The following is a 27500-nucleotide window of genomic DNA, read 5'->3' on the forward strand; positions in this document are numbered from 1 at the left end:
CTATTGATTATATGTTGAAATAATATTTTGGACATATTGGATTGAATTAAATAGATTATTAAAATTTCACCTGTTTCTCTTTACATTTTAAAAATTTGCTACTACAAAATTTAAAATCAAATATGTTGCTCAAATATGTAATTGGGCAGGACTGATCTAAAGAGCCAGTAGATGAGCAGAGAGGGGCATATAATGAAAATGTCTCTTTCCTTTACCCTATTCTCCTGCCTTTCTTTCTACAGAAAGTTTTGTGCATCTGTACATTCTGCTTTATAGCCATTTTAAAAAAATCTAATTTTCCACCTAGCAAAGCTTTTGAATCGCATTTTAATTGTTTGATTACAGGTAGCATTTTGCACTGGTCCTGGTTTTGTTTTGTTTTCTTTTGGAAGAGGGAGGTTATGAGTGAAATTGAATATCTTAAAATTAGCTTTTAAAGTTATAGAAATAATACATATTCATGATAAAAAAATCACTCAACATAAAGGTATGAAACGAAAATTAAAAGTTCCCCAATTTCTTCCAGAAAGTTTCTGTCTAAAAAAAGTGTGTGTACATGCGTGTAGTTACGCAAAAGAGATGTTATTCTCTGTAGTTTTCAGCCACTTGCCTTTGTTCAGTTATTTCTTCTTGGCTACCTTTCCACAGGAGTACAGTAAATGTACCCATTTTTTAAAGGACTTGTATAGTATTTCATTCTGTGGATTTATCATAATTTATTTAACTGTCCTCTTAGTACTTAGGATGTTTTAAAATAAACTTTTATTGAGGTAATTATAGATTCACATCCAGCTTAAAGAAATAATGCAGAAATACCTCTTATACACTCTGTCCAGTGTCTCCCTATGGTAATGTTTTGTTAACTCTAGTGTAATATCACGACCAGGATATTGATATTGGTATAATCTGCTAATCCTATTCAGATTGCCTCAATTTTATTTGTATTCGTGCGTGTATTATGTAATACACTATTTATCGTCTGAATATGCTCACTAATTAACAACCACAGTCAAGATACTGAACAGTTCCAACACTACAAGGATCTCTCATGTTGCCCTTTTATCACCATAACCACCTTCCTCCAATCCCATCCACTCCATTAGTGGCAATCACTAATATGTCCTCATTTTGATAAAATTTTAGTATTTCAGAAGTGTTATATAAATGGAATCATATAGTCTATTACCTTTTGCTGTGGGCTTTTTACTAAGCGTAGTTCCCTGGAGATTCATGGAGAATAATTGGTATTGTGGCATATATCAATGGTTCATGCCTCTTATTGCTGATGTTATGGAGGTACTAGAGTCGGTTTAACTATCCACCTATTGAGGGACATTTTGGTTGTTTCCAGTTTGGGACTATTATGAATAAAACCATTGTGAACATTTGTTTTGGTGTGAGAATAAATTTTCATTTATTAATGAAATTTTCATTTCATTTTCATAAATTTTCATTTCTCTGGGATAAATGCCTAAGAGTGTATGCAATACATGGAGATCAGTTGAGTTAAATCATTTACGTGTGAAAGAAAGATATGTGATATCGATAGCTAGAGGAAGGACAGGCACAGGTATTGTGTGGGTTTTTGTTTTTGTTTTTTGATAGGAATGAACTGATTCTGTTTATGGAGGGGGTGGCAGTGTAATACAAATGTATGGCAAAGTAGTAAACAGAAGGAATAGTGGATGGAGCAGACAGTTCAGTAGGTGAGAAGTTGTCAGATTCAGAGCATAAGTACAGGATTACACTTTATTAGGAAGAGGGTCTCCTCTCCTAATAAGATTAGAGTAAGAAGAGACTTCAGGAAAAGAAATAGGAAAATGAGGATGTTTCATTTTCTCTGTTAACTAGACTGTAAACTCTATGAAAACAGGTTACTTATTTAATCAGTGTATTTGTAGCACCTAGCACTGCTGTGGATGCATCTGGTAGGCTCCCAAAAAGTTGATTTTGAGATGAATGAGTAAAAGATGGAAAATAAAGAGGAAGGGAGTGGAAGGAGGGATGGAAGAAGAGAGAGCATGGAGGAGGGAAGGAAGGAGGAAGGAAGGAAAGAAAAAAAGGAAGGAAGGGCCAGGAAGAAGACAGCAGTGGAAAGGCAAGGGACTGGAGGAAAGAATGAAAGTTTGGAATAGTCTGGAAAATAAAATAAAAGCTGACTAGTACAGTATTTTTCAATCTTTTTCTTTTTACCAAGACCCACAGTAAAATAAACAAACAAAAATTTACATTGCAGATCATGCACACATGCATACATATACATGTACTTATAATTGCAACAAGTTTTTTTAAACAATTTTTACCTGTATTATATGTAGTGCACTTACAGTTTCTTTTTTGACCTATCCTGACTTTTCCTATTCTATCCTATCATTTAAACTAGATGATCAAGAGCTACTAAATTAATTTATTGATCCACAAATGGGTTACCATCTGCAATTTGAAGACTATTGGACTAGAAGTTGTTCAAGGGATTGCTGGGCAGATAATGAGCTTGACTGAGTTTGGATACCATTTGATAGTGGGAAAAGCACTGGCTTTGGATTCAGGATCTCTGAATTAGGATCCTGCTCCCATTACTTACTAGCTTCATACTATGGACAGTTAAGTAACCTCTTCCGACCTTGGTTTTCTCATCTATACAATGACTATAATGACCTTTAACCCGTTAAGTTATCAATCACTCAAGTGTCTTCTAGTGCCTGGTTTGTCACAGGTGCGTAATACATGGAAGCTAATGATGGTAGTTAACGATGATGATGTGAAGACCTACTACAATGTACTGCTTGACCCATATCCATTACAAGCATTAGAGATTTAAATGAAATAAATATTGAACTTATAAGCCATGTATTATCCATTATTGCAACATGTTATTGTTGGTAAAAACATGTGGCTATCTGGTGGAATTAACAACTCTGATTTAATGAGTAGAAACTAACCACGTGTTTCACCATATATAGACATAGGTTGTTCTCTCATAAATATTTTAATCTCTGAATACTCAAGCTGTTCAGAGGTATTTTGCCATTAATTATTACCATGAAAATGAATTTTAGTATGAAGTTTCTTGGTTCAGAAAGGTAAGCCAGTTCATTCCATGTAACTTTTCCTTTAGAGAATTTAAAGAGTACTATTAGAGTTGATCATTTTGTAGTCAAAACATTAAAGAAATAATGAATGAATATAGGGAGAAAACATTTTCTTTAATATATAGTACAGCCATGATAAGTGTGACAAAAGTTTGTTAAACTAAAACTATGTTAAACTAAATTTTTACCTAGAGCATGTTGGATTGGTATGGCACATTAAAGAACCTATAGTTTTTACTGGCATTTAGCCTCTTCAGTTTTCTTTAAATGGTTTCGTGTTTTATTATGAAGGATGATGGAAGACAACGATGATGATGATATAAAGCTCAAAGAAGAAATAGAAGCTGAATTGGATAAAATCAGCATTTCTTCCTTGGAAAAAGATGATTTTGATAGTGATTCAAAATCAGAAACCCAGAGTGATAATAGTGATACAGTAAGTGTTGTGTTGTATTTTTGAGCCTTTTAACTGGATAAGCCTTTTAGGAGAAATATCACTTTTCTCAGTGTGTTTTGTATACTTATCTCATTTTTTCCTTAGGGTCACCTTTAAGCAATATATATTAGTAGATATTTAAATATAAAAGATATATTGAAGGTAGAAATTACCTATAATTTCACATGTATATGTGTGCATTTTTCGCAAAATTGGGATTGTACTATATGTATAATTATGTGTATGTATATATACATGTATATACACACACGTATATATTTGTATCCTGCTTTTTTTACTTAATCATGAGCATTCTAATGTGATTAGATATGCATAAAAAGCAAAATGTATGTGAAATCTTTAGACCAAAGAATAGTTACTTTTTTGGAAATCAAACATTTATTTTCTTTTCATTTGTGTATTTTCTCCAATGTTTATATGCCTAGAAAAGTTATTCATGGATTCATTCTTTTATATAAAAATCCTTAATCCAATGGAAACTTATTTTCAGCTATGTTATAGAAAGTAGATCTAATTAAAATTTTCCTGCACATATTTAACAAATATTCCCAGGGTCACTTATGGAATAATCCACCTCTTCTCAATTGATTTGGCATATCTGTTGTATATATTTTGTTGTTATACATATGATCTATCCAAGACTATTTATTCTTTTCTATTATTGTGTTAATTTTTGCCCTATAGTGGTTTTATATTTTTAAATATAAAATGGGTCAAATTCCTTTAGTAGTTTTGCTATTTCAAAATCTTTTCAACTAAGCTTTTTCCAAAAAACTCATTTGTCAAGTTTCAAAAAACAGTTACACTTTGATTTTTAATTAGGATTGCAATAACCTACATAATACTTTTGGAGAAAATAATATTTTTATATTATTGTATCTTTTTATTCACAGCTAATTTAAGTGTGACAAAAGTTCTGAAATTATTCATTTGAATATGAGATCCAACAGAATCATGGATGCAATTTATAACCACCTGAAAATTAAAAGCAAATTTTAACCAAATATATTTGTTTGGATTATGCTCTTTATACGGAGCCCTTTTACCTCATTTACACATTTTACTCAAATTTTTGGCATATCAAAACAGATTTTGATACATAGTTTTAGTAAAGAATTTTACAGTTTCTTTCATTATTTACATTTTTAGGATTTAGATGAATTACCTGACTCAGTTCTTCACTGTATTAACGTCATAAAGAATAAGAGTAAAACTGTTGAAGAGCTCATTCTTCAGGACGTGGAAGATACTGATGTTTTAAGTAAGTACAGTTTTCATCTGCTTGGCAGATAAGTTTTCTGTAAGTATGAATACTGAATAATTTATAATTTAGAAAATTAAACTGCTTGAAGTTCTTGTCTCTTGTCATATACAGGTATGTGCATTTATCTCTAATAAAATATCCGTAGTATATTGGTCTGTTCAATTTAGTTCATTCATTTGTTTTACTTGCTACCTTCCTTAGGTCTCAAGTAAGTACTAGCCACTAACAATTTGTTTTACCAGTCCTAATTAAAACCAGACATTCTATTACTTTATGTTAAAGAAAAGAAAACTAATTGTGGGACTATTTTAGATGCATCAGTTCATACATATTTTTGGAGAAAAATATAATTTATATCAAAGCCTCACAATCTTTATTTGCTTCAACTGAGCAAATTTACTTCTTGCAAATTTATTCTAAGAATAATAGAATGAACAAAGATTTAACTAGAATTAATCCTGGCTTAGTTTATAATGAAAAATGGCAACAACCTAAATGTTCAACAGGACATTGGTGTGTCTAACAATACACTCATTAAAAAAATATGGCTTAGACAATGTTTAATAACGTAAAGAGTTTCATGATATACTATTAAAATTATTATGAAATTTAATGTCATTTATAAAAATATTAGTATTAACTATAATGTAGATATTCATAGATACTTGTACCAAAAATATTACTGTGTGAAAAGATATGTTCTAGCCACTGAGAATGCAGCAGGGAACAAAATAGGCAAAAGTCCTCTCTTATTCTAATGTTCTGGTGTGGGGAGACAGACAATAAACAAATAAATACATATGTAATATTTCAATAATGATAACTTCCATGAAGGAAGGATTTTAAGATAAGGGGATAGGGACTTCACTGGTGGCGCAGTGGTTAAGACTCTGTGCTCCCAATGCAGGGGGCCTGGGTTCGATCCCTGGTCAGGGAACTAGATCCCACATTCATGCCGTAACTAAGAGTTCACATGCTGCAACTAAGGAGCCCACCTGCCGCAACTAAGACCCAGTGCAACCGAAAAAAAAAGAAAAAAAAGATAAGGGGATAGAGATTGAAGATTACTATTTTAGATAGGGTAAGTCAAGGAAGGCCTCTCTGAGGAGGTGATATTTAAGTAGTGACTGAAATGAGACAGTAAGCCACATGGGATATCTCAATGAAGGAGAAGTGAGTCACGTGTATGTCTAGAGGGCTGGTGTTCCAGAAAGAGGGAATCGTAAAGGCCAAGGCACACTGAGTGGGCGTAATATGTTCAAAGAATAGTAAGCCTTTGTGGTTGCATCCAAGAAAATAAGGGGTCAGATCATACAGGGCTCTTATCAATCCAAGGTGTGGACTTCGGATTCTGTTCTGAGTATATGAAGGTTTTTGAGTAAGGAGTGACAGAATCTGACATATTTTGAGACAATCATTCTGGAGACTGTAGAGAAGATGCCTTGAGGTAGCAAGAGTCCACTATGAGACTGTCACAGTAGTGTGGTTAGAGATGAGAGTGATTTGAGTAGAAATGATGAAAAACAGTCATATTCTAGAAAACATTCTTAAGGTAGAAAGAAACAAAAGTATTTATTGATGGATTTGTATGAAAGGAAGAGAGGAAATTTGGCTCCAAGGTTTTTGTTCTGAATACCTGTGTGAAAGGATATAGTAAGACTTATGTAGACCCTTCAGGTTTTAGCAGTGCTTATCTATAGTCAAGTTATGGGGGATTTTAATGGTTTTCTTATTTATATTTACTATTTATACAATGAAAATGTATTTTAAATATATTGGCAAGTATAGAGCCTAATTATGAAAAAAAGCAAAGGAAATATAATTATAAAAAATTAGTGGGGCTTCCCTGGTGGCGCAGTGGTTGAGAGTCTGCCTGCCAATGCAGGGGACACGGGCTCGAGCCCTGGTCTGGGAGGATCCCACATGCCGCGGAGCAACTGGGCCCGTGAGCCACAATTACTGAGCCTGCGCGTCTGGAGCCTGTGCTCCGCAGCAAGAGAGGCCGCGACAGTGAGAGGCCCGCGCACCGCGATGAAGAGTGGCCCCCGCTTGCCGCAACTAGAGAAAGCCCTCGCACAGAAACGAAGACCCAACACAGCCATGGATAAATAAATAAATAAATAAATAAATAAATAAATAAAATTAGTTACATGAAAGATTATATAACTACAATTATAACAGTGGTTTAGAAAATTATAAGATCCCATGTATATAGCTCTAATCAAATAAGTTTGATAGTCTCAATGAATAGAATAATTTTCTAAGAAAATTCAAATTATCAAAATTGCTTGATAAAGGAGAAATCATGATTAAATCAATAATTTGGCTGAAGGTGGAAAGAGATTTCTTCTCAAATGTCGTTAGGAACTAGGGATAATTTCGCAACTGAATTATTCCAATCCATCAAGGACCAAAAAAGCTGCAGATTATATAATATTTCACTTATAAAAAACTGCACATTTTAAATACAAAACTGTGCAAGCCTCACATACACATACATAACAGAAACTGAGGCTAACTTTATTTATGAATATGGATGTACTGATTAGGGCTCTCATTTGTAGACAAAAGCTGTTTTAGCTACTTTAAGCAGTAAGGTTTTGGGGAGTATTTGTGTAAAACAAACTTAGTGGCTTAAAATAACAGTATGTTGTTATCTTTTATATAGTTCTATGGGTTGACTGGGCTTAGCTAGGCAGTTCTTGCTTGCATTTCTTATGCATTTACAGTCAGATGTTGATTAGGGCCACAGTCATCTGAAGTCTTTACTGGATTGGAATTCTAAGATGGCTCACTCAAATGGCTGGCAGTTGATGTTAATTGTTGGCTGGGAGTTCAGTTGGAGCTGTCAGCTGGAGGCACTTATGTGGTCTCTCCCTATGGCTTGCATGGCACCTGGATTCTGAGAAAGAGCATCCTGTGAACAAAATATCAAGAGACTAAGATGGAACCCTGTAAAGATTCATATGACTTATTCTCAGAAATCATGCAACATCATTTCTACTACATCCTGATGGTTACATAGGGTCAGCACAGATTCTGTGCGGGAGGGGACTACACAGGGTATCATACCAGGAAGTGTGGGAGTGACATCTTTGGAGACTAGCTATTACAATAAATAACAAAATTGTTAATAGAACTGAAGAAACAGATTCTAAGCTGAACATCCAAAGTGTAGAAAATATACATGCAAGTACATTGTAGAACTGGGCTGCAGCAGTAGCTGCTGATATAATAAAGAAATTCAGAGACATTAATCCTCTACTATACACTGCTGTCTCCAACCCAAAGCACCCTCTATCATAGTCTGAGCCAGAAAAATGAAAATCTCTCTCTCTGCCTTTCTTCACACATAATATTTTTATGAAAATGAAGACTTACACAAATGTATCAATTGGCAGAATATAAATCACCCTCAGAAACCTAGCTTCAAAGGCATCTGGAGAATGTTATTTTTGCTTTTCAGCTCTCACATAAGAAAACATGCCAGAGAGGTTGTAAATAGGTGTTGAAAACGAAAATCTATAATAATAGACAAAATAGGTGTGAATAGTCAGTTAATTAGCAGAATGGTCATCTGTAAAAAATAGTTTACTACTAGGGAACATTACCATGATAAAACATGTTAATTGAATAAGGAAAAGAAACATAACTACATCTGCACAGATGATAAAAACACAATAAAATTCAACAAAAACTCAAAAAATTGAGAATGAAAGTTTACTTCATTCACATGTTAGTAATTATAATCTTTTAAATTAAGACTTTTATTAAAGCATTTTCAGTATCTTGTGCTGCAAGATTATACTGCTAGTTTGTGGCAGGTAGAATTGAACTTTTGTTGGTTTCTAATCAAGGTGTCATTGTGATATTAAACACAGCATTATTCTGTGTACATGGAAAATGAACTTCAATCTAGAATATGAAAGGTGATAAAGAGCTCTAAAAATCTGTTACTTTTATTTTTGAATAAAGATTACAGATTTCCTATGTTCTTTGTTCTTCAGTATTTTCCTATTGTTTTGAGTTACTGATCAAGAATATGCTGTGGTAGAATTTGAGATTAAAGGATGATGAAATAGTTTGGGATTTTAACATGTTGTGTCCTGCTCTAATATTTAAAGTTATAATATTTCTTTCTCTTTATAGGCTATGACTATGGAGCAGTTTCTAATAATCATATGCATTTAAGGATAGAATTACGAACTGAATGTAAAGAAAATCCAGAACAATTAATGAAGGTATATGTTGTTTGACTGAAAGTACTCAATATTACAGTTAGAAATTTACCTTTACCTCTCATGTAGCATTTAAAGTTCACTGGCTTAAAAATTAAATTATTTTAAGCTAATAATTTTTGGATTTATTTCCTCCTCTGGCATATAATATAAAACAATACAAATTTCAATCTTTAAAAATATTAGAAATAGTGATTTGAACCATCAATACTTGGGAATTTAATGTAGATAAGAGAGCAGAACTATATTGAATAGTATTTTTTCCCTAAAAACTCCAAGGAAAACAATGAAGTATACTCTAATATTATTACTTTGCTTAGGAATGTACTATGATCCAGTGGAGACTTTAAATACCCTGTGGAAACTTTAAACGTAGAATATCTTATGTTAGTTTTTTTTTAAAAAATGGTAAAACAGAAACATCCGTAAAAAAGTAAGAGTAAAGGAGAGCCTAGCATTTTTGGGTGAAACTCCCGGAAATGTATTTAAGAGAAAACCTCTTCCACAGGTTCAGCATCTTGAAATCATATTTACTTCTCATTTTACCCAACTCTAATTTTACCTTACTCTATTCTTGCTCTCTGTGTATTTAGCATAATGTGAAAATTACTTGTATGTATGTTTCTTACTCTCTTTTTTGGTAACCCTCAAACCTGAAATATATTAATTTTGAATTATCATATTGCTACTTCAGTGGAATAGATATCCTGTATCTTTCAAGCTAGAATATATAGAAGTATAATTATGGAAAAGTATTAATCAAAATTATAACTTGTATGTAAGTCAGGGCAAATTAGAGAATAGTTCTGTTTTTAAAACATACTGAATATATTAGCAATTTGTATATGTGAGCTATTGCTGCAGATAAGAAATATAGAAAGGTATTAGCAGGAAAACACATATTAGTAGAAACATTTTGACATGATTATTAAGCAGTTTAATTGAATACTGTGAGTAAATATTAGAAAGTAATTAGAATTCTGAAAAACATTAGGAGGGTAGAACACAGTGCGCTTGCATGGAAAAAACATTTTTCTTCACCATAAAGAGAATAATTATCAATGTGCTATATAGAATTGTATTTGAGAGCGATTTGAAGTAAATAAAGTTCTAGATATGTGTATGTAAATACTTAATACATTATTAAAATAATAGCTTTACTCTCTATTTTGTTTTTCTTTAATCACTGGTACTTTTTTAACCTCTTAGATGTTATCTGAACTAGAAAAAGAAGAATTTCTGAGAAGTAAAACTCATTGTGGCAGTCCTGATTCTGTTCCAGAGCCTGACCCTTGTGATTTGCCTGTGGATGAACATGTTTTGCCAGGTGGACTAAATTGCTTGGTGATATTTATGATAATTTTTATGTGATTGACCTTAATTATCTGAAAAAATTTAGACGGTTTTCTTTTGACATTTAGAAGAATATAGTCACAATATTTGAAAAATATTGTGTACTTGCTATGCTTATTTAATTACATGTTCTCATAGTTTTTTTATGACTCTTAATTTAACTTCATGTAAATATAGTTGAACATTTTCCGCATATATAGCTGACTGCAATAGATATACCCAGACCTGAATTTTTTAAGTGTCTCTTAACTGTGTTCCTTATGTATCCCTTAACTACACACATGTGCACACACACACATTATGTTTTTATAGAAGTCTTATGGAATAGTTTAAGGCAAGTTATGTGACTTCTTTAGTGATGCAATGGAATTTTCATGTATTTTGCATACTATCACTTTTACTTTGGTAATATATTGACATTATTTATTTATTTTGAAATTACTTTTAAACTTTGCACTGGATCAGTTTTGACTGTTTTGATTTAAAATTTTTTCTCTTCATGAATACAGATGATGCTGATATAAATTTCGGATACTGTGAAGTGGAGGAAAGATGTAGGCAGTCCTTTGAGGCTTGGCAAGACAAACAGAAAGAACTAGAAGACCAAAAGAAACAAACTCTCAAAGCTCAGAGGGATAGAGAAGAAAAGCAGTTTCAAGAAGAAGAAGAAAAAAGACATTACTGGATGAAACAGTTTGAAGTTGAAAAGAAGAAATTGGAGAATATTCAGAAGGTAAGTTTTTTTAATTTTAATTTTTGTTTTTCATACATTTTTTTAAAATCAGTATCTACTTCTGAACAGTATTGATGTTTTGGTTTATGGTGCGGATTTAGCTCCATTCTATGGGTTTTAATTAGTCCTAATAATCAAAGGAGTTGACGGTGGATTAACAGTATTAATATGGACTCCTTGCCTAGTTTTCATGAAATTCATTAGAATTTCAGGTACTGCTTTGAAACTTCATAGTTTCAAAGATTGTCCTAAAAAAGCTGATATTTACTACATAAGTTGTTACTTTTTTACACCCTTCTAATCATAGAAAAGGGCAATAGAATTTTCTCAATCATGTAATGTCCTTGCTATGTGGTCTGATATCTAGCAATTATGTAAAACATATTTGGTTGAAGTGGTTTAGCCATGTAGGTGATGGTATGTGCCTCATTCCCATAATTGAGCTAATTCCTGGGACTAGAAATTTTTTGGTGTGAAGGAGTTTTGTGTTGTTTTCATTTCTGTTTCCTCCCAGCTGCACCTCAGGCGGTCCTCATCCTCAGGTCATGGTAGTGGCATATTGAGAAACTGGTGGATTTCTAGGACCTACCTGTGGGCCATTAGGACGCTTAGAATGTATGGATAACAGACAGGACTTACATCTCTTGTTTTACATTACTAAAGTTGCCTTATATATTACTCACAACTTACTAGTTTGCGTGTTCCATATAGAGAACCTTAGCATGTAGTCACATAGGCAGTTCAGGGTATTCAAGCCTCCAATGTTGAGTACATTGCATTTCCTGATTATATAGAAAATAAATAAATTAAAAACTGTGATAATATTGTCGAGCCAGCTTGGCCATTGGTTTTTCTAATAGTAAGCTATGAATGTTTAGCTTTCTTTTAGTTATATTTTCCTTTCCACAGACCAGATTAGTCATTTCCAAAAGTCAGAAGCTTTTTTTTTCAATTCCGGAGTAGGAGTGAATATAATGTAGATTCTTGGAGAAGTGTTTGCTGGCTTGTGGTAAAACGTTATTATTGCTATTGGTTGTTAGTGATATTTTCAAATATTTTCTAAAAAACATCTGATTTTTAAATTCTGTTCAGCTAAGTTGCCATTTTTATTTGTTTTGTAACAAACATTCACTGACTACTTTAAGGGCAAAGCTTTCAGCTATGTGCGTAGATGATACAAAAGAGATTTAACACCAGGGCCCTACCCTTGAAGAATTGTAACTTGTTTTTTGAAAGTAATTTGTGCTTTATCATAAAATTATGATTTAAAAAGTATATATGACATTAGTAGGTTTAATGAGTTTCTAAATGTGCGCTTTGTTTTACCTTGGGGCTTAAAAGTTTTCCAGTGGGACCATTCCGTAATTTTATAATGATGGCTTCTAAATAATTTACTTATTTAGTAATTCTATTCTGTGTCCTTTGTTAGCTTCCTCTTCCATTTTCCAAAACAGCTGTCGTAAATCTCTTTCCTTAGGAGTTCTACCCAACTCCTCCCTCCTCGTTATTAGCAAATGATCACATAACATTTTTGCATCGATTACGAACTTCCTTTTCTTTCTCATCCTGCATCTAGTTAGCATCAATCTCTGTGGTAGCCTTTTTGCCTTTTTTTTTTTTTTTTTTTTTGCCTTTGCTCTTATCTCAGTAAGAGAGGTTTCTTCTACCAAAGGCTAGCTTTTCCTCCTTTGCTCTATATTCTATCATTTTCCAGCTTACCCCAGTTTTCCTTTATGTTGAAACACCCCTACAGCTTCCTCCTTTCTTATTGCTTATAGGCATGTTCACTTTTCTCCTGTCCTAGAAACAAAACAAAAGAAAAATCATGAGATCATTTTCCTTTATATGTCTCACGTCAGCTGCTCTTTAGCTCTACTTATCATAGGCAGGCTTCTTAAGAAGTAGTTATTTGTGCTCAATCCATTTCCTCATCTCTCATTCAATCCTAAATCTGCTAGGGATCTTCCACCACCACCCCAGTGAATGAAACTGCTTTTGACAAAAATAATCAATGTTTTCTAAAGTGGCTTGGACAAAAATAACCAATGGCTTCTAGAACCATACTCACAGGTTCTATTTCAGTATTTATTTTTGCCTCTTTAGCATTTCATGCCAATAAAAATTTGATTGCTGACCATTTCTTTTTCTCTTGACTTCTGTGGGACCATACTGCCTTGACTGTCTTCTTACATGTTTGGCCGTTCTTCCTTGATATCTATTTTAGGCTTCTTTTTCTCTCTTTCTCCTTGAATGTGGTCCTACCAAGGATTCCATCCTTTGTTCTTTCTTTTCTTACTCCATGTATTTTCTCTCTTGATAATCTCAAACACAGTTATGGCTGTTCAGAACCAAATCTATAGTTATAACAAAAATAGGCAAACTACATAACTCTCCTACACTCAGAACTTAATGTATCTAAAACTGAATGCACTGTCTTTCTTTCTGAATCGTGCTCCTCCTCTGGTGTTCATTATTTTGATGAGTTACACTATCATCATAGTCGAAGCTAGAAAGATATGGACCATTTTTAACTCTTCTCTTTCTTTTATTATCCTCTTCCTTCTAATTATATTATTCCTTCTAATTATATTGTTATATTATTCATTGTCTCATCCATATGTCTACTGCTACCCCATAGTTCAGGATGTCCTAATGTCTAGCTTGGAATATTTACTATACTCTCTAATTGATCTCCCTACTTTTGGTCTTGTATTCTGTAAACTCATGCACCATAGTGCAGTTGGTAGGATAACTATTTTCTAAAAAAAGTTATTTCCCTGCTTAAATGCCATCAAAAGTTCCCACAATTCCTATAAGATAATGTCCAAAGAACTTTTCCTGCTTCCTTTTATCCAGTCAGTTGGCAGTTTATGACCATTTCATATTTACATTGTGTTTGTGTCTCTTCTGACTCCTGCCATCCTATCTGCAGAAGGTCCTCATTGATTCTCACATGGACTTCTCTAATACCTACTTCACTGATCTCCTTAGTGTCTCCTTGACTTACTTTCTCTAATTCTATCAAATGTAACCTTATAATTTTTCTAAAACAGAGCTGTAATCATTTTCCTAGCTCAAAAACATTTAATAAATGCCTAAAATGTTTATTTAATCTCTTAAAAGCCTAGTCATTTCAAAAACAATCTTCTGTATGAAACCTTCCATGATCCTCTAATTATAGCACCTATTCCTACCATAATCCTTATAGTTCTTATCTTGTGATAAACATATTTTGCTAAATTTGGGGCAATGTGTGAATGTATGATTGCATTCCCATATTATTAAAGGTAAAGTTTTTGAGGGAGGGGATTATATTTTACTGATTTTTTTTTATTCTGCAGAGCCTTAACAAAATAGATGCTAATAAAGAGTTAATGAAAGAAAACAATTACCCTCTGAACTGATTTATTATGTGAATTAAATGAAATGGTGTGGAGAGAAAAAAATTGTAATGCAAAACCCATCTTAACACACATTATCATCTGTAATTTTTGCATTGTCCAGGAGTATTTCTAGCCAATGCATTTTATTATATGAATAAACAAATAAATAAACTCAAATAAATAAAATGACTTATCCAGATTGTAAATATCTTTATATGCTAATGGGAACCCTAGGTATCATTTTATTATATTTCAGGTTGGGATTAAAGTTGTTATCCCAGTACTAATAACTGAGGACCATTGGGTGAGTTGTTATCTTTAACCATTGTTTACAAATATATGTCGTAAGAATCATACATAATAAACATAATATTGTTTGATAGTTGAATATAATATTTCAATATTATCATATGTTCAGCAAGAACAGGACAAGATGAATGATGAACTTCATAAAGAGGAGAAAATATGGAAGGAGAAATTTAAACAGCATGAGGTATGTGTTTGTTGTTTTTAAGCAGCACAATAATCATTCTCCATTTGAAATAAATTACTATGCTTAGAATGGGTATTTTAAAATAATATTGCCTAGTTGGTATAGGATTTAATTTACTAAAGTTTTGAAAATACCTTAGTTATAGAAACTCTCCTTGAAATAGAATGTCTTGAAAAGGAAAATAAACTGGTTCGATGAGTGAATATGTCTATATAAACTTGTAATTGTAAAATTTCTTTTAAGTTTTGAGAAAACATACTATTACGAATATTTCATTATGATTGAGGATTGTTATAAAAGGTTACTGCATTTCTTTAACACAACTAGTTGAATGTGTTAAATAACCCCTTTATATTTAAGATGATCCTGATGACATGTTTATTGTTTTAACTTTAATTTACTCCACAGTTTTTATATAAAATTATTTTAAATAATTACAAGTAAAAAGTAGATAAAATTTCCCATAATCCTGTAATGTAGCTAAAAATATTAACTATCTTTGTATTTTTTCCAAGTCTTTTTAAAATTTATACAAACACATTCCTGAAAAAGTATGTTTATACTGTCCATCTCTAAATTAAAAAAAGTTGGTTAGGCATGTGAAGACACATGGTTCATTATGAATGACAAGAAAAAAAAAGACAATAGTGGCTCACTTTCAGGTAATACAAATGTTGGAGTTAGGAGAGCCATTAAAATACCTCTTGCACTGTTGGTGGGAATGTAAATTGATACAGCCACTATGGAGAACAGTATGGAGGTTCCTTAAAAAACTAAAAATAGAACTACCATACGACCCAGCAATCCCACTACTGGGCATATACCCTGAGAAAACCATAATTCAAAAAGAGTCTTGTACCACAATGTTCACTGCAGCTCTATTTACAATAGCCAGGACATGGAAGCAACCTAAGTGTCCATCAACAGATGAATGGATAAAGAAGATGTGGCACATATATACAATGGAATATTACTCAGCCATAAAAAGAAACGAAATTGAGTTATTTGTAGTGAGGCGGATGGACCTAGAGTCTGTCATAACAGAGTGAAGTAAGTCAGAAAGAGAAAAACAAATACCGTATGCTAACACATATATATGGAATCTAAAAAAAAAAAAAAATGGTCATGAAGAACCTAGGGGCAAGATGGGAATAAAGACACAGACCTACTAGAGAATGGACTTGAGGACATGGGGAGGGGGAAGGGTAAGCTGGGACAAAGTGAGAGAGTGGCATGGACATATATATATACACTACCAAATGTAAAACTGATAGCTAGTGAGAAGCAGCTTCATAGCACAGGGAGATCAGCTCAGTGCTCTGTGACCACCTAGGGGGTGGGATAGGGAGGGTGGGAGGGAGACGTAAGAGGGAGGAGATATGTGGATATATGTATATGTATAGCTGATTCACTTTGTTATAAAGCACAAACTAACACACCATTGTAAAGCAATTATACTCCAATAAAGATGTTAAAAAAAAAAAACAACCTATAACTATCATGCAGTAGCAAAATAATTAAACAGGTGATATGAAAAGAAAATTAGAATCTTTAATGAAATACCAAGTATATATTCTAGAGTTGAATAGTTCAGTGTATAAAAATAAAATTTCAATGGATAAGTTTGACAGTAGATTTAACACAGCAGGTGAGAACATTAATGAAGCTGAAGGGAAGTCAATAGAAAATACCTAAATTTAAGCACAGAGAGGGCAAAAAAAAATGGGAAAAGCAGAAAAGTACACAAGAAATATGTGATACATAATGAAAATATAAAAAATATGTATAATAGTAATCTTGGAAGGAGTGGAGAGAATGGGGCAGAACCTATGTGTAAAGAGATAATAGTTGAAATGGTTTCCAATTGTTTTAGAAAAATCAGTCTGAACATTTGAAGATGATTAAAGATCTCCAACTAGAATCAATACAAAGAAAATCACACCTGGGAATTTAATAGTATTGAAATTCAAGACAAGAGGGAAAAATCTTAAAAGCAGCCAGAAAAAAAGACACATTACCTAAAAAGGAGCAGCAGTAAGCTGACAGCTGACTCCTTAAGTGAAATGATGGAAAGAAGACAGAATAAAAAATTTAAGTACTAAGTGTTAAGGGTTTCTTTGATCATTGGTGTTCTTTGAATCCAGTCTTCCTCTGCTTTCTGGACTCAGTTTTCCCTTCCTGGAGTATATAGCTAAATACTTGTCAAAAATATACTTTTGGACAGCAAATTTTCTCAATCTTTGCACAATTGAAAATGCTTTTATTTTGCTTTTAAAACTGAATGATTAGTTTTCTTGGACACAGAATGCAGGTTTATTACCATTTAGTTTTAACAATTTAAAGATATAACTCCATTGCATATTTATTTTTTCACATGCCATCTATGATTGCAAATTTGATACTCCTTCATTACATTCTTTTGAAGCTTTGGGATTTTTCACTTTTTACATTCATCCACACATATTTGCTGGTTTTCTACTGTGTCCAGGCACTTCTGTAAGTACTCAAGATACAGCGGTGAATAAAACAGAAAATAATGCTTGCCTTCACGGAGCTTATATTCCTTAGTGTTCTGAAATATTGCTAGTATCTAGTATATGAGTGCATCATTGTGTGTGTGTGTGTGTTTGTATGTGTGTGTGAAGTTAACTCTGTATCTTAACGGCCTTTTTTTTTTTTTTTGGTTTAGAAAACGTATTTTTCTATGATTCTCTTCCCTTTGGTTTTTCTCAGTTCTTCATTTTGGAACTCCTATTAGTCATATATTGAGGTTTCTGTGTTGATCCTCTTTACACCTGAACATCTCTGACATATATTTCATAGCTTTGTGTTTTATATGTTGTTTTGGGAAACACCTAATTTTGAAGTTTTTGTTTAGGCAATCAGCTGTTCAGCAATTTTATATTGATTTTTTTATTTGAGTGAGTCATATATTTTTATTTGAGGACTTGCATTTCATTTTTATATGAGGTTATTCTTGTTTACACATTTTTTTCTCAAAAATATCTTTATTTTAATTTTTACTTAAATAGCTCTTTTCTCAGAAATTGGTTCTTCCATCTTCTTATTGAAGCATTTTTATTGCCTCACATCTTTTGTGTTAGTTTTTCTCAACTATTTGCCAAATTTTGTTGATCTGTTTACTTTTGTTTTAGAACATTAGTGACAATGATATTTTCTCACCTACCTCCAGATTATCTCACTTAATGCAAAATGTGTTTATCAACTTTCTTAATGGTTGAGAAAGGATATGATGTGTAACTAGGCTTATCTGTATGTACTGCCTCACCTTCCTGCTATTATAAGTCACAAAATAATTCCCCACTTCTGCAACCCCTGTGCTAGTTCCTTTATCAGAACTCCCATCTCAGAAAGTCTGAAGTCCTTTTCTCCTACACAGATTTTAGCTTGAGGCTTTTCTTTCTTTTTCTCTGTGTCATTCTGATTTCATAAGCTTTCTATCTTCAAGGAGTTCCTCAATCTGTGTCTGGGTGGCTTAGTATAGCCATAATATTACAGTATCAACTTACTAACTTGATAGAAGCTCCTAAATATTTAAAAAATTAATACACCCTTTAAAATAAATTACTTTAGTTCCTCTAAGTAAATTTTATATTGACTTTACTATGATTTCAGTTTTAGTATTTGTTCTCAAACTATATTTTGGATGATACTTTAGTAACATCTCACATTTAATTTATGCTGACTACTATTTATCTTACTTTATTTTAGGAATTTATTAGAAACTTGCATTTACAAATGGAAGAAGAAAGAACAAAATTTAAAGAGCTACAGGAAAAAGAAAAAATGCGTTTGTTAAAACTGCAGCATAATGCAGCTGTAAAAATTCAAGCTAAATATAAAGCATTTGTGGCCTACCAAAAATATGGCCCAATCATAAAGGAACAAATAGAAAGTAAGAAAAGGAAAACTCAAGAGTGGAAGGAAAAGGAAGCAAAAATACGACAAATGGAAGAAGAAAAACGAAAAAGATTAGAGGAGGAACAAAGAATAGAAGAAGAGATAAAAAAGCAGAAGCAAGAGGGAAGGAAAAGGAGAGAAAAAGAATATGAAGAAAAAAAGAACATCCTGAGACAAGAAAGAGAGCAACTACTAAAGAAGGAAAAATTGAGATTAAGAGAAGCTGCAAGAACACAGCTAATAATAAGTAGAGCATTAAAAAACGGAGATTATAATGCCAAATATTTAACTGTCGAAGATAGATCAAAGAATAAGGATGATGTAGCCAAAAGACTAGGGGATGAAAAGTCAAAGAAGTGGGAAGGTGCTCCCCCTTTGCCAGTTGAAGAATCGAATAAGAGAGAAAATGTAGATAGACAGCTTGTATTGAAAGAATCAATACAAGTGCAATTAAAAGAACCTATATTAAGCCAAGCAATTTTGCCAGTATTTAAAACGGAAGAAAAAAATGAAAACCTAGCAAAACAATGCTCAGAAGAATCAGTCAAAAAAGCAAGGAATTATGAAAACATAGACCAAAAGACTCAATTGGAAAACTTAGATCTAAAAGAAAATGTGAAAGAACAGTTTCAGCTGCAAGAATTAAACTCTCAAACACAAAAAGAAGTCATGAAACCTCCCATAAATGAGATTATGAGGCAAGAAACCCAAATAATAATATTAGGACATAATCAAGAAATTAATGAGGTAAACAATGAAGCACAGAAAATAATCGATGATAATCAACAGAATAAGATACAACAAGTAGAAAAAGAAGAGACATCAGAACAAAATGGAACATTATATGAAGACAATAATATGAAGAAAATTTCAGTGATTTCAATAAAACAAAAACCACTACCACTAAAATTAGAAAATCCTGAAGATATAGGGGAAAATATAACACTACAAGAAAAAGAAATTGATTTAAAATCTAAAGAAACTGAGGAGAACCCAAAAGGCAGTGCTCTGAATAGTAACTTGGTTTTTAACACCAATGATGCTATGATAAATGTAGAAGGCAAAATAAACAAGCAAAATTATATTTTAGGTAGAGATGCTCCTTGTGAAGATTTGGGTGGCAATACTGCAAACAACTCTTTGGTTTATAAAGAAGTAAACTCTCTGAAGTCTCAGATTAAAGAAATTCCAGAAGAATGTCATGAAAATAGAACTGAATGTGAAAATATAGTGACCTGCTCTGTACCAGAGCCAACACTTATATTTTCTATTGAAGAAAAGAGGCTTGCTTGGATAAAATCATTTAAACCCTGGTTTGAAATTTTCAAGCAAAATCAACAGAAGAAAATTGTTAGGAGAAAGAGACTTGTAAAATGCCCAGTCAACGTGATGCCCCCTTTGAGTACACTAGAAATTCTTCAGTGTGGCCCTTGGAATACTTTACAGCAGGTATTTTATAATACTTTTTTCATATTGAATTGTGATTGGTTCACTAAAATGTAACTTTAAAAATCTTAATAGAAGGCGTATTTTATTTATTTATTTAATTGAAGCATAGTTGATGTACAATATATAGGTTACAGGTGTACAATATAGTGATTCATAATTTTTAAAGGTTATACCCCCTTTATAGTTATTATAAAATATTGGTTATATTCCCTGTGTTGTACAGCATATCCTTGTAGCTTACTTTATACATAGTAGTTTGTACCTCTTAATCCCCTACCCCTATATTGCTTCTCCCCCCTTCCCTCTCCCCACTGGTTACCACTAGTTTGTTCTCTATTTCTTGGCGTCTGCTTTTTTTTGTATCCAAGAATTCTGTCTCTTAATCAGTGAAGTTGCTAAGGAAATATTTCTCCTATTTGAGAGAGGTTGCACTTAAAAGATCTCCTCAATTAAAAGTATTCAGGTCATCTTTTCCTTCAGTGAAGCACTATGAAGAGCTTTGATTTGTCTTGAAACCTGTGTTCAAGGGTCCTATAGCCATTACTAGGTTTCCAAGAATGGAGGCATCTGGGAATGTAGAGCTGAATTAGAATAGGAAACTCCTAGCTTGATACTCAGGAGTTAGTTTGCTTTAGTCCTGGGCCACAACACCACCTAGTGGCTCCTTTCGGAAGGAAGTGGATTTCCTTGAAGTGGTTTTCACAAGTGCTGTGAAAGAAGGGCTTACAACAATGGAAGACTGTAGAATTTCTATATAGAAACAGAGTTATTTAGTCACTTGCTATATCAACGTGCTACATCTATGCCTGAAATTTAAAGTCGTTGTCACCAAATGCTACTAATTTTCTATGTTTATGGAAACAGAGTTTCAATCAAAAATAAGACAGAAACTAACAAATGTGTAGAAAAACAGGAAAGAATATTTCAAATAGTGAAGTTCTAGAAAGGATTTAAGATTAAAATACATATGTTTAACTGGGGCCTGAAACTCAAATGTGTTTATAAAATTTATTTAGTTTCTTGATATAGGTAGATGCCTAGAAAAGGAAACATTCTTATTACTACATATGCATTATTTGATTCATTCACTCAGCAAATATTCATCTGTCTAATATGATCAATCCATATTTATTGTTAGATTAAAGGGACAGAAACAAACCCCAGTCTTTGTCCTTATGTATCTGACTTTGGTAGACAAAAAGGCATTAAAAAAATAAATACACATAAATACGTTACTGAAGATTTTGATATTTGCTATAAGATTTCAGGGTATTCTGTGAGAGAATAACAAGAAGGTAGGATTTAAAGAGATCTCTGGGATGTGAAAAAGTAGTATAAAGAACAAGAACTACTTTGAAGTGTATTTTTTCCCCCTAGGCAATGTAGTTTTCATATCTATCAAACCTATAGAGTTACATATAAAATCTCTCAATAGCTCTTCTACTACATTTCTTTTCTTTGGCCATGTTATCTCTGGAATCATTCTTTTCCTACTTTACCTAAGATGTTGCTGCAGGCTTTCTGACTGGATGACATTAGATACTAACGCTTTCATTTTATTTAAAGTAATTTTCTTCATGAATAGCTATTTGGGCTAGGCATGAGTGACAGCTTCTTGCCTACAGTATTTGTTTCAATAGTTAGAGAAACCAGTAGTGCTCTTCTCTTGCGTTGTGGTTCTCTGTTTTGTCCAGTGAGAGGAGCGCTGAGGAAGTTAAGATGCATGAACCTCTTTCTCCTTGGTGTTTCTTCTTCTGCCCACTCTGTTCCTTGTATAGAACTCTTGTCAATTTACATAAAGTGAGGATTAACCTTTTCTTATACTTGTTAGAGCAAGACCTTGCAAACTGTAATGTGTATACAGATCACCTGGGGATTTGTTAAACTGTTGATTCGGATTCTTTAGGTCTGGTGATCAACTGCAGCGTACTGCATTTTTACAGTGCCCCCGGGTGATGCTGTTGGTGCTGGTTCATGGACTAATTTGAGCAGCAATGTTCTAAAGGACCCTGTAATCCTTTGACTACTACTCAAACCACTATTTCAAACATTTAATTTTTCTTTGAAGCATCAAATATACAGTATAAACATGAAAATATAAGTGAATGTGCCATATAAGGGCTGAAGTGTTATAAAAACCATCTTGTAATGACTGTTTGCGAGGTGGTTTTTATTGTGGTATCTTCATTCACCACTGCACTGACCCATGAACTCACTTTCTTACTTTGATTTTCTAATCTCTTAGCTTCACGTCTTTGTCATTATCTGCCACCTTTGTAAAGTCCTTCTGGAGTAAACCTTTAGAAGAGAAAAATTTATTCTTCTGGAATTTCACCCAGTAATCAATTCATTTTGCTTATGTTACTCTCTCACTTTGAGCCTTCAGGACATGATTCAGGTCTGCCTCTTGTCCATACTTCTTTATTTATTGTCAGACAAATAGTGGTTTTCATTACTTGACTGTGAGATGGATGAGTGGGAGGATGGATAAATGGATGGAAAAAGAAGTCCAACTGAATGTTAATCTTATCTCCATATTATTATCAGCTTCACAATTTAGCTAGGTTGTATTGATTAAAAATGAAATTAATACAAAAATTACTTGAGTGTAATTTAATAAAGTACTAACAATCCCTGTATCAAATAAGATCAGGGTTCTAATTTTATTTCTGCCATTTACTGGCTGTGTCACCTTGTGCAAAGTGTTTGGCCTTTCCCTTTCTGAGCCTCAGTTTTGTCTTCTGTAAACTGGGAAGAGCAATACCTACTTTATAGGATTGTTGACTTTTTAAAATACCGTATGTAGAGAATCTGGTCTTATGCTCCTAACATATATGATAGTCATTGTCAAATGTGGATCTCAAACATCTGAAGAGAAAGGCAAATGGATTTTTGAGGGCTGCTTAATAGCCTCTTTCATCAAATATGTTATAACATTGAAAATGCTGGATCATCTACTATATGGAATAATATCCCAAAAGCATATGATTGAAGAGAAGTGATTATTGACAACTAACATAGTTTTCTTTTTCCTAGTTGAATGCTTTAACTAATTCATTTTTCTTTCATTTTGGGCATTTTGCTACTAATGGTAACTTGCCTTAAATAGGAACCACAAAAGAAGGGCACTAGCTTAAGGATTTTTTGCTATGGCTTTAAAACATGGCATGGATGATAACATTTTAGGGGCTGAATGTCTCACTTCATTCAAGGCAAATTGTAATTAACTGGTGTTGTGATGGCACATGATTTACTTGAAGTTATATTCTCATTCATTTAAGCCACTAATCATACCTCAGAGTCAATCTCTTTGCCGCTGATTTTTTGAACAATATTATTTCTCCAGGTTGAATAGATTTGAGATTGTGGCACTGAACATAAAGCAAAACAGTCATTGCTTTCATTACTTTTGTAATTACAGTTTACCATAGATGACTGACACTGCTTTGGTTGAACTCAAGAGTAACTGAGAGTGAACTCTATAAAAAATCTGTAGCTATTTTAGGTCATTTTATTTACCAAAACTGTCAAGGATTTGGGGAAATATAGACGATTAAGTGGAAAACTGATTTGTGATCTTTTATCAAAATATAATGAATGAGTCATAGGTTTTCTATAGATGGAGTAGTTCATTTTCAAGTCATGAGAGCCCCAAAATATTAATCTTCCAAATATTTTTATATTACCCTTTGTAAGGGAATGAAACTATGAATGCTATATTTTAGTTTTGCCATAGGGCTAAAACAGTTTACTTGTTTAGTTATTTAAGAAGAATTTAGTGACCATCCACTATGCCCCAGTTGCTCTTTTATCAGGCTGACCATGCAGTAATGAACACCTGTGAGTACTAATTCTATTTGACCTTAATTTTTAGAGCATAAGGCAGTTCTATTTATGTGATTATTGTCATGCATATATCAAAATGATTAATGTAAAAGTTTATTTGATCTCATATGTTTGGAAAAAACTAGAGTGCAGTAGAGAATAAATTGCTATATCATAAGGAAAAATTTTAAATGTTTAATAAAAGGGAGGAGGAAGTACCATGAAATACCTCATATTCACAAGTAGACACCATCAACAAGGATACTGCAGCAGCTGTCACTCCTGTACTGTAATTAAATTAGAGAGGTTGCCACATCATAACTAGAACTTAATTGTGCTTATATAGTTGATTGTAAGCAGCATATTATTAAATCAGGCAGGATAATATAAATTATAAGGTAGAGCAGCATTTGTTACTATAAAGCTGCAGCTGTAGGGTTTTCAGTTTTTAAGTGCTCAGTTCTAAATAATGTGTTCAGTTTTTTAGTATAGAGCCAGTTTTCCAGTTACAGAATTTATAGTATCTCTTTGTGGACAAATTAAGTGGGCATTACACAGCAGTTATCCTGACACAAGTAGATTAATATTTTTCTTTCTGAAAAATTATAAAAAAGAAATTTGTTTCAAAAGTTGTTTTACATTATGAGTAATTGAGAAATGCCTAAAATCATTATGAAACTAGAAACATTTATTCACCCAAAGTTTTAAAAATAATCAGTTATTGCTTTTGCTACTTAAAGCAAGGAGTAGACTAATCCCTTCTGTCTCCATGAACATATGGTCTTCCCATTTACGTACATAAATATGTAAATGTAAAACTTTAATGCACAGGAAATATTTCACATGAAGAGGAGTTACTGCACTTAAGAATTTTATACTTTTTCCAGGTTTTTTGAAGTAATAATGCTTTCAATTTCAATAAAACATTTAAAAAATTTCTTTTGAGTAAGACATACGCTAGTATGATATATATTATAAAGCTAATCATTTTAGAATTGTTATTCAGTACATGGGAAACCTGGCCTTAGGACTTGTGACGTGGCAGTATGAAAGTATTTTTACTATAAAGCAATTTAGCTTATATAGTTATTTCAGTGCACGGACTCAATTATGGTGAAGAACCAACATATTATTACATTATTACTGTGCCAATTTTACTTAGGTGAGAACTCTTGAGTTTAATAAGTGGAGTGCTTTTCAGTAATCTCAAAATATTTCTATCTGACATATTCTTGTAGAACTCTAAGTGTAGTCCTTAATATGCATACCATAAAGTTGAATACATTCTTTGATATTGAATTTTCTTTAGTTGAAAAGACTTAAAAAGAGAAAAGTACCTTAGGAAAAAAGGAAGTATTGAGTCCACAGTAATATCTCAATAATAAGAAATGTTGTAAATGTATGTTAAGAACTATTCATGATTTTTTATACTGCAGATTCTATATGCGCTGGGTATATTACATTATTCAGTAGTACGGAATGATTCATACCTTTATAACACAGAAGACATAATAGAATGCTGTTTTTATTGCATGGTTCAATTATTATTGCATGCTTCTACTTATTACAGGTTCTATAATATCTCTTCTCAGTTAAACTTGCTTTTTTTTTTGGAAGATAGCTAAGGTATTCTAGTTGAAGCATGGCAGGTTGGATATAAAATCTATCCCCTGACCTGTTGTGGCTCTGGTACTATCCAGGTATCCCTAAGATACTGTCAAACACAGATCTTAAACATTTATATAGTGCGATCCTGAAAATAATGCCAAGGGACATGAAAAACAAGGAAAATGAATTTGGTGAAAAATCAAGGAGTGAACTAATAAATGATTACATTATTATTGCTTCTATGCATATTAGTTTTGAACTTGAATTGGTCATGAATGACTGCATTATTTTGTCTTTCTATGAGGGGAACAAAATTGGCAAAATGGCCAGATAGCTTAAATGAAATTGAGTTGTTAATAAATGTAGGTTTCAATATATAGCATTACTTTTTTTAAATGAAGTTTTTAAAACAATTTTGCAAGGCTAGTATAGTTTATATTCATTATAGTTAGATAATGTTATGTGTTCCAATTTTCTTGAATTCTCTAGGTTACAACAGTAACATTTCAAGGTTTGCCAGGTTGTAGTCTCTCCACACTGGCAGAGTGTACAAATCTTCAGTTTCTGTCTCTTCGGCGCTGTGGATTAACCTCTTTGCACAGCCTGAGTAACTGCAAAAAGTTAAAGTACATTGATGCACAGGTATGTCCTATGTTCTCAATATTTATTTTATAATAAAATATAAAGTGGAGTAAGGTGTAATTCAGGTGTACATTTTAAGAAATGACAATTTTGAAGAAACGTTTACTAAAGTAACCTATAACTCAGGGTCTAAAAGAGATCAAGGACCAAAATTTGTGAGAACCATACAGGGAAGGTGATTAGATGGTATGACCTGGAAATTATCTCTACTTGCAGATGATATAGTTATTGTTTTGTTACTTTTTGCTGCATAACAAATGACCACATTATTTAGTTAATTAAAAACAGCAACCACTTTATTTACTCACAGTTCTGTGGGCCATGAATTGAGGCCAGACTTATCTGGGCATTTCATCTGCTTCATACCGTGTTGCCTGCGTCTCTTATGTAATTTGCAGCTGGGGCTGGAATGTCCAAAATGCCTTCTTTTACATGTCTGGTGCCTTGGGAGTTTGGAATTTCTCTCTCTCTCTGTGCTTTCTTGGGAATCTTAAAAGGGCGAGCTTTCCAAAAAGACAAGCTTCAATATGAAGTGCTTATCAAGCATCTGCTGGCATCATGCTAGCTTGTGTTCTGTTGGCTGAGCTTTCAGTTCATGTGGGAGGGGAATATGTGGATGTGTGAATATTGGGTTGTGAGGTTTATTGGAACTGCTTACAAAGTAACAATCTCCTGCAGTCTGCCCCCTGGCTCCTAATGAGTCACATCGTTCCCGTATGCAAAAGGACTCATGTCCCAAAGACCCCAGAGTCTCATTAACTCATGGCATCAGACTCAGACTTGAGCACAGAATCTTCTCATCTAAATCAGATCCAAGTGGAGATGATCTGCTCAGAGAAAGTTCTTTCAACTCAGAGATCTATGAAGTTAAAGGAAAAGTTGTCTTCCCTCCCTCCCCCACACCCACATACAGTGGTGAGACAGGACTTGATTAATTACAAGAGTTGTTACCATTCAATATGGGAGAAAAGAAGAAGCTCATGGCAGTCCCTGGTCCATAGCTAAGAAACTACCATCAGTTATTAATAAGGACTTGGTTCTG

General features: G+C 33.0%; 1 protein-coding gene across 3 annotated transcripts in view; it reads left to right on the forward strand.

Annotated features, from left to right (window-relative positions):
* The window catches only part of LRRIQ1 (leucine rich repeats and IQ motif containing 1), a 304399-nt gene that overhangs the window by 96841 nt on the left and 180058 nt on the right, over nucleotides 1–27500 (forward strand). For all 3 annotated transcript variants that reach the window (XM_082351784.1, XM_082351783.1, XM_082351785.1), the window contains exons 2-9: nucleotides 3384–3528; nucleotides 4699–4810; nucleotides 8963–9054; nucleotides 10261–10378; nucleotides 10914–11137; nucleotides 14939–15013; nucleotides 18746–20383; nucleotides 26306–26458. In XM_082351784.1, coding sequence (XP_082207910.1) covers nucleotides 3384–3528; nucleotides 4699–4810; nucleotides 8963–9054; nucleotides 10261–10378; nucleotides 10914–11137; nucleotides 14939–15013; nucleotides 18746–20383; nucleotides 26306–26458 — 2557 coding nt within the window. The remainder of the gene's footprint in view (nucleotides 1–3383; nucleotides 3529–4698; nucleotides 4811–8962; nucleotides 9055–10260; nucleotides 10379–10913; nucleotides 11138–14938; nucleotides 15014–18745; nucleotides 20384–26305; nucleotides 26459–27500) is intronic.

The sequence above is a fragment of the Balaenoptera borealis genome (assembly GCF_965194805.1).
Source record: "Balaenoptera borealis genome assembly, chromosome: 13".
NCBI classification, from domain to species: Eukaryota; Metazoa; Chordata; class Mammalia; order Artiodactyla; family Balaenopteridae; genus Balaenoptera; species Balaenoptera borealis.